Genomic DNA, 8037 nt, shown 5'->3' on the forward strand with positions numbered 1-8037 from the left:
ATAACATTATAGATAATATTATAGATAATAAAATGATAAGCCTGACCTCGCCCCCTCCCTCCTCTGGCCACGCCCCCTCCGCACACTGGCCACGCCCCCCCGCCGCGCCTGCGCCGCGCGCAGCCACCTCCTCCCCTGCAGGCGGGCGGTGCCGGCGCAGCGCTGGGAGCGCGGGGCGGTATTAACGGTGCGGGCGCGGTGCCGGTAAGCGGAAGAGGGCGCGGGGTGGGGGAGCGGCCCGTGGCCTCCCGTTGTAACGGCGCGGGGCCGGGGCGATCGCTGCCCTGCGGGTGCGCCCCGGCACGCGTGGGAGTGGCGGGGCGCGGGAGCGCGCTGCGCATGCGCGCTGCGCCACCCCGCGCTCTTTTTCGCTCGGGTCGGCGCGAGTTTTGGTCCGTGCGCATGCGCAGAGGAGGGGCGGGGGGCCTGTACGGCGGCCGAGCGGGGCCGTCCCGCCCTCGCCTTTTGTCCGGCGGGAGCGGAGGTGGGTCGTGAGGGGAACCGGGGCTTGGGGTGCGCCCCGGGGCTGCCACAGCGTCAGTCCCCGCTCTCCCGGCCCTCCCCGCCGCTGGAAACGACGGGGTCTGCTGAGGGGGTGCGGGACGGGGCTCGGGGCCGTGTGTGACCGGGCACGGTGCCCTCCGTGTCGCGGTGACACCGCAGCGCATCCCCAGCCCGGCCCTGCTGAAACGCCTCCTCCTTTCTCTTCATCGCCGCGTTTTTCCCCGCGGAATAAAAAACCCGTGCCGGTGTATCCGTGGTACATTCGGCGGTGCGTTTTGGGGGTCGAGTTCTGCGCTTTTGTTTTGAGGGGAAAAGCCGAGTCATTTGCGTCGCTCCCGGTTGGCATTTGGGTGGTTTTGCTCCAAAACTAGTTGTGGGCTCTCTCTCCGCCGCAGGACACGGAGGGGGTTTTATCCCGTTCCGGGGAAAAATGGGGTCCAAGCAGATCACCCAGGAGACTTTTGATGATGCAGTGCAGGAAAACATCACGGAGTTTGAGATGGACCCGGAGGAGGCTGTGAGAGAAGCTGTGCAGCAGTTCGAGTCCCAAGGTACCGTACCTTCGAGGTCTTACAGGCTGTTTTACGTCTCTGAAGGTGTCAGGGAACCTGCACTCAAAGGTGGATCTACCACTGCTGGAAAGGAGCCTTTGTGAAGTGAAACAGAGGCACTATTGATGCTGACCTGGTTTCGTGCAGTAATTATGACTGGAAAACTGCCTTGAAGGGAAACTGGAGGGTGAAATTTGGTCAATGAAATTAAACTCCTATCCCACCCCCCCCATCCTTTGTTCCAGGATGGATTTGACCATCATAGCCAGAATTTAACATTTCAGCATCTCTGTGCATTGATTTTTACAAGTTCATCTTTGTTCACTGTGGTTAGCTTGGCAGGTTATACCCATAACTGTAACTAATGCTGTTTATTTTGCTCTCATTAGCCTGCTACTAATATTAATCTGGGTTTTATTTCCCCTTTCAGGCGTGGACCTGAGCAATATTGTGAAAGCTGTGCGACAGCCTGCCTCTGAGAATGGGCAGAGGCAAAAGCATCAAATCCTGCTGGTAGGAGCACAAATTGCTGTTGTCTCCTAAGAACGTCATAATATAAGTAATAGACCAAGAATTAATGGCATGTACCTTCTAGTTCTGCCCCTGTCCCGTTTCTCTGGGAGCTCTTCAAGAAGTTAATCCATTTATTCTGCAGACTAGGAATAATGTAAAAATTCAAAGAGCTTCTTGAACTTTGCAGGGAAATATCTGTGTGAGTGAGGCTGTACCAGGTGGGGGTCGGGCTCTGCTCCCCGGGAACAAGGGACAGGATGAGAGGAAAGAGCCTCAAGCTGTGCCAGGGGAGGGTCAGGCTGGACATCAGGAGGAATTTCTCCATGGAAAGGGTGCTCAGGCATTGGAAGGGGCTGCCCAGGGAGGTTTGGATGTGGCCCTCAGTGCTCTGGGCTGGGGGCCAAGGTGGGGATGGGGCACAGGGTGGACTCGATGATTTTGGAGGTCTTTTCCAACCTCAGTGATTCTGGGATTCCAAGTACCAAATGCCAGCATTTCCTGCCTGGGGGGTGCAGAAACTGCCTTTCATAACCTAGGAGCAGATTCTGCTGTGGGCAGGTGAACTCAAAACACAGGAAAAACTTCATTTGAAAGAAAGAAAAGTAACCTGGTTGGTAGGTGTGAGCTGGCTCTTCTGAGGGTATTGAAAGGGCTGAATGCAGTCCCTCACCAGCAAGGGTATAAAAATACTCATAAATATAAAAATACTCACCACTGACCCCTGTGAAATCATAAAATCCTGGAAAGGTTTGGGTTGGAAAGAGCTTAAAGCCCATCCAGTTCACTCCCTGCCGTGGGCAGGGACACCTTCCACTAGCCCAGATTGTTCCAGGCTCCATCCAGCCTGGCCTTGGACACTTCCAGGGATGGAATGTGCTGGTTGGACCCAGTTCACCTGCCCCTGGTCAGACTGGTACCCAGTGGTGGTGTGGCAGTGGTGGCAGGAGCACAGAGAAGCCTCCGTTGCACGAAGGCAAAACGCTGCTCTCGAAGGCAGCAAAGTTAGTTTTAAACGAACAAGGTAGTTTTAAACGAACAAATTCGACTGGCCCTATGGAAAATTAACCCTTGGTGTCTTCCCCAGACCCTGGATTCCCTGGGGAGAGCCGTGGCTGACTCAGACCTGGCGGAGCTGCCGGAGCAGCTCGTGAGCTTCTCGGCGCAGTGCAGGGAGCAGTTGGCCTTCCGCTACCTGGCCGGGCAGAACGGCGCCTACCCCGTGGTGTTCTCTGCCTGCCAGCTGGCCTCAGGGGACAGGGATTTGCTGCTCAAAGCCTTCTCCACCCTGTCTGCCCTGCTGGATGGGCAGCCCGACCTGCTGGACGCTGCGGGGCAGGAGCTGCTGCTGCAGAGCCTGCGGGAGCGGCGGGAGGACGCGGAGCTGACGCTGGCGGGGATCCGCTGCGTCAGGAGCGCCTGTCTGAAACACGAGCAGAACAGGCAGGACTTTGTCAAGGGGGGGATCCTGCCCCTGCTCACCGGAGCCATCGTCCAGCACGGGGGCAGTGCCGACGTGGTCAGGACGGCGGCCTCGGCCCTGCGGGTCATGACCTTCGACGACGACATCCGCGTGCCCTTCGGCCACGCCCACGACCACGCCAAGATGATCGTGCTGGAGAACGACGGGCTGAGGGTCCTCATCGAAGCTGCAAAAGGTAAAATTAACACAACCCCCCCCCCCGTGGCTGTTGGTGCTGATTTGGGCACTGGAACGGGCTCTCCCCGGGGCGGTGTCACAGCACCGAGGCTGGCAGAGCTCGGGGAGCATTTGGGTGATACCCTTTGGGCACGAGGTGTGGCCCTTGGGGATGGTCCTGTGCAGGTCCAGGAGTTGGACTCTGATCCTTGTGGGTCCCTTCCAGCTGCATATTCTGTGATTTCTTCTCTTATAAGCCTTTCTTCTCTTAAAACTTCAAATTCTGTTGTGACTTGAAGCCCCTCCCAGGTGATTTCGGAGATTTGCCACTAAAATGGTGTTTAATTCTATTGAGGAAATGGGCCCCAAGGGAGAAAAATAAGTGCCCCCTTGGTGCTGCTGATAACCTCTGGAGCAGACACATTATCAGGGGCTATTTGTCACTGTGTTTAGGGAGTGTTTTACAGCCCAGAGCAGGTTTGCAGGCACATTATCCCTGCTGAGGTGCTTCTTGCCGAGAAAAGATATTCTGCCTCTGTCTAGAAACAGAGTGAGCAGGTGTCATCTCTCCTATTTTAATATATAAAGGGAAATAACACTCTTACACTCTTTCCTGTTGTTTTGGTTTTTTTTTAAATGAATCAAAGTAAACCATCTTAATTCCCTGCTCGTGGTTACTCCCTCCATCATCTCTCCTCTGCAGCGTTCACAGACGACTCTGGGGTTCTCAGTGAGCTCTGTGCCACCCTCTCTCGCCTCTCGGTCAGGAACGAGTTCTGCCAAGAGATTGTGGACCTCGGGGGCTTAAATTTTATGGTGACTCTGCTGGCTGACTGCATGGAGCACCCTGTGAGTGATGGGAAGTGTTTTGGGAGTGGGGGGACACAGCGGGACGTGCTCTTCGTTCCCAAGGATGGGATTCATTTTAATGAATGAGCCTCAGACCGGGCAATATTTTAGCTGTAATTAGGGTTGAAACCCAACCTCTGATCCCCATTTACAGCCTTATATATAAATATGGTTACATGTGCTTTGCAGGTAAGGTTTGTGAGCCCCTTGCTCACAGTTGCTCCTCTGTGCTCCACGAGCAGAACTCTGCTTGCTCCCACACAAGCTGAGTGTTTGGTTTTTCACCACTCTAGCTAGAATAGATTTATGAGGATTTGGGTGCTCAGGTCCCAGAGGTTGATGCTGGGTTCTTTAAGCTTCTTTAAAACCCTCTGCCAAACCAAGTGTCCTTATAACCCCGTGTAGCAACACAGTGACTGCGAGCAGCCTTGTAGCTGGTAATTGCAACTGTTTGCACGGAGCTGTTGGAGGATGCTCTGGCTCGCTTTCAGAAGTCTTAAAGTTCCCTCTGCTGTGTTTTAAACTGTTTTTTTCTGGGTGGCACAGGACGTGGTGAAGCAGGTGCTCAGTGCCATCCGCGCCGTGGCCGGCAACGACGACGTGAAGGACGCCATCGTCGACGCCGGGGGCACCGACCTCATTGTCCTGGCCATAAGCCATCACCTGGCCAACCCTCAGGTACCACCTGCATGGCTGGGGGATTCCCACTGGCGTGGGAATGGCAGCTCCAGTTTGGGCTGCACGATGGAGCTTCAGTGTGGGGGCTGCAGCTGAGCGAGGAACAAACGGCTGTGGAGTGCACGGCGGGCAGGGTTTGTGTGAGTGGAAAGGGGTGTGCACTGTGTGTTGGGGGTTTTTCCTTAGGCCTGAATTAGATGGCTGGAGTGGGTATTCACACCTCTGGGGCATAAAACGTGGTTGGAATTAAGGCTGGAGTTAAGGTTGGAACAGGCTGCCCGGGGCTGTGGTCGCAGCACCAAGGGTGACAGAACCCAAGGAGTGTTTGGATGATCCTCTCAGGCTCAGGGTGTGACACCTTGGGGATGGTCCTGTGCAGGGCTGAGGGTTGGACTCCATGGTCCTTGTGTGTCCCTCCCAACCTGGCATATTCTGTGACTCTGCAAAAGACTTCCAAGACCACCCAGTCCAGCTCGGTTTCCACACCAGAGCAGCAGGACGTTTCACTGGGGGGAAACTTAAAACCCCCCCCCAAAACTTAAATTAAAAATCGCCACGAAAGGAAACAAACTCCACTTTTGCTTGCCTGAAAGGCCTGTTTTCAGCCAGGTGAGCATCTCCCCCTTTGCCTTGCAGATCTGTGAGCAGGGCTGTGCTGCCCTGTGCATGTTGGCTCTTCGGAAGCCCGAGAACTGCAGCGTCATCATGGAGGGCGGCGGGGCCCTGGCAGCACTGCAGGCCATGAAAGCACACCCCCGGGAAGTGGCTGTCCAGGTACGTGCCCCTGGGCACCTGGGGCTTTGGTCAGCACTGGGCTTGGCTGTGGTACCTCCTTCCTGGGGGTTTTTGACCTTTACTTGGCAAATTCCAGTGGGTTTTGGGTGTGTTGGCGGGGCAGCAGAACCCTCTGTGTCTGGCACCGTGGTCTGATCAGAGCCAGACTTAGTCTGGGTTTCAAAGCCACCTGGGTTCAGGTTCATAATTAATCAATTCAGGTTCATAAAGCTGTGGAATGCCCTGCTCCTCTTCCAGGCATTACTTTTTCCTCCTCTTTGAAAGGGCAGGCTGAGGATAAGCTCCTTCAGGCCCAGCCTGTGCCATCAGTTCTACAGAGTCAAGTAAAACACCTGCATGGCAAGCTGTTTGCCTCTGGTTTCTCATGCAGGTCCTCAGTAGGTTCTGTGCCCGCTTTTGTGCTCCTCAGATTATTAAGAAAACCCAAAGAAGGTATTTTGTGAAGGAGAGGTTTAAGCTCAGTGCCAGGGAAGGTGCCTGGAGCAGCACAGGAGAGGTGGGAAGGTGGGGCTGCTGCACTGGAGAATTCTTAGTGTTATTTATTTAAACACTAAGTATTAGCATTTAAATACTAAATATTAGTATTTTAAAGAACTAATTGGTATTCTCTGGCTGCTGTCTGAGATTTGCTGGTGTCCTGACAAAAGCAGGAGCTCTGGTTGTATAAACCTCAACGGGAAACAGCTTCCATACCTTTGTCCGTGGATTTTATTGTTCCGGGAAATAGTTTGTTGCTGCCTGCAGCATCTCAGTTTGGTTTCCTAGGAAAGATTCCCTAGGCTGGGAGCCAGATCCTGCAGGGATGGTGTTTTCTGATCTCTCTCTCCTCTCCAGAAACAGGCCTGCATGCTGATCCGCAACCTGGTCTCCCGGAGCCGGGACTTTTCCCAGCCCATCCTGGAGATGGGAGCTGAGAACCTGATCACAGAGGCTCGTGCTGCTCACAGGGACTGCGACGACGTGGCCAAGGCTGCTCTGAGGGATCTGGGCTGCAAAGTGGAGCTGAGGGAGCTGTGGACAGGCCAGAAGGGGAGCCTGGCCCAGTGAATCCTCCCCCGGTGGGGGGGCTCTGAAACACCTCTGTACCTGGAGTCTTGAGCGGGAAAACAACCCCAGTGGCATGGATTAATCTGCACTGACACCCAGCTGGAATATCTGAAGCAAATGCCTGGCTTGGGAGGCTGCAGGGAACTTTTTCTTGGGAGCTACAGCTGCAATGGCTTTGTGCATTCACAGGCTGCAACCCAACCCTGTGTCGTGATCGTTCCCTGGATCATCTAATGCCTGGAGATGATCTGCCCCCCTCTTAGCCGTGTTCCTTGTGTGCAGGCCAGGGCTGCTCCCACGGGCTCTGCTCGTGCAGGGAGAGCAGGAGGGGCTCATTTCTGGGCAGAGTTTGGTGCCGTGGCTGCTGCTCCCCGTTTGTCCCTCTGCTCGTGGAGCCTGGTCACGGGATGGACGAGGAGGAATCCCGGCAGCTGTGAACGTGTTCCTGTCCCGTTGTAACTGTTCCCCTGTTATTTTACTGCTGACCATACTCTGTGTTGCTGCTTTGTTCGGGATTTTCAGCCAACCTAACATTTTAAACAAAAGCCAAGTGAGGGTTTGGGGTGATAGGGCCCGGAGGAACATTCCCTGGGATGTTGCCTTTGGCATCCAGGAGGAAAGTTCCATGTTCTCCCTCAGTGGGATGAGCAGGTCAGGGACTGGGAGTGGGGGTGGTAGTTTCCAAAGCAGGGAAGCAGGAAGCACTGGGGAACCCAGGCTTTGTCACCTCTTAGCAGGGCAGCACTTCCCTGAACCCAGGAGTGCTCTAATTGTGGTGGAGAGGCAAAGAACCACATGGACTGAGGAAAACTGTGGATTTGGGGGCAGAACAGGCCCCAGAAAGGCTCTGAAGTCTAAGCTAAAGGCTTCTGTGTTTTGCTGGGCTGTGTTACCAGCCCTGCTCTGGTGCTGAGCCTTCCTTTCGTGCTGCTGCTGCTGTTGTGTGTGAGTGGATGTTTTTAACGTGGTAACTCTCTGTAGAAACGTTGACCCTATAAAACATGGAAACGTCCAAGGGTGGTTGGCTCTTTATGGAGCCTTTCCGAGGCAGGAAAAGAAAGGTGGTGGAAAGGCCTCTGTGCTGAGTCTGGAAGTAAAGCCTCCTGCAGCCCTGTGCTGTCTCTGCCAGCAGATAGCAAAGGTCACTGTGTTCTTCAGAGGTTCCTACCCTGGTTTTTGGGGGAGGAGAGGCTGCCCTGGTTCCTCTCTGCCTGCTGGGGGAAGAGCCCGGGGGGGTTTTTGCACTACTCTGACCTCCAGGTGAACGTGTCCCCCTTCTTTGGGGCGGAGTGGGCACAAAAAGAGGATTAAGAGACCCTGAGCTCCCGAGTCCTTGGGGTGCCCCGTGTTTGGGAGAGACTGGACACTCTGGGGAACGTGTTTGGTGCAGCCTGGGGCTCCTGGTGGGTCTGGGCTGGGGGAAAAGCAGCACCAAGGCCGTGGGAGAATCAAACGTGGGCTTTG

At 55.0% G+C, this 8037-nt stretch overlaps 1 protein-coding gene across 3 annotated transcripts; it reads left to right on the forward strand.

The window, feature by feature from the left end:
- Positions 1-116: 116 nt before the first annotated feature.
- Positions 117-7704, forward strand: ARMC6 (armadillo repeat containing 6). 3 transcript variants are annotated; one of them, XM_027723106.2, is made up of 8 exons: positions 117-204; positions 900-1055; positions 1486-1568; positions 2653-3223; positions 3908-4053; positions 4600-4731; positions 5368-5505; positions 6361-7704. In XM_027723106.2, exons 2-8 carry the CDS (start codon positions 935-937, stop codon positions 6571-6573), a joined length of 1404 nt encoding a protein of 467 aa, XP_027578907.1. In that variant the 5' UTR covers positions 117-204; positions 900-934; the 3' UTR covers positions 6574-7704. The 3 variants fall into 3 exon arrangements, with proteins under 3 accessions (XP_027578907.1, XP_027578900.1, XP_027578926.1); XM_027723099.2 differs by lacking the exon at positions 117-204 and adding an exon at positions 385-484; XM_027723125.2 differs by lacking the exon at positions 117-204 and adding an exon at positions 606-772.
- The last annotated feature ends 333 nt before the right edge of the window (positions 7705-8037 follow it).

The sequence above is a fragment of the Pipra filicauda genome, unplaced genomic scaffold, assembly GCF_003945595.2.
Source record: "Pipra filicauda isolate LSUMZ 115617 unplaced genomic scaffold, ASM394559v2 scaffold667_size348046_pilon, whole genome shotgun sequence".
NCBI classification, from domain to species: domain Eukaryota; kingdom Metazoa; phylum Chordata; class Aves; order Passeriformes; family Pipridae; genus Pipra; species Pipra filicauda.

Bases quoted from the DNA above. Each gene is read 5' to 3' on its own strand.
- ARMC6 (XM_027723099.2), top strand. From the start codon at position 403: ATGCGCAGAGGAGGGGCGGGGGGCCTGTACGGCGGCCGAGCGGGGCCG. The intron at 1,056-1,485 runs GTACCGTACCTT...TTCCCCTTTCAG, and splicing joins GCAGCAGTTCGAGTCCCAAG to GCGTGGACCTGAGCAATATT. The intron at 1,569-2,652 runs GTAGGAGCACAA...TGTCTTCCCCAG, and splicing joins AAAAGCATCAAATCCTGCTG to ACCCTGGATTCCCTGGGGAG.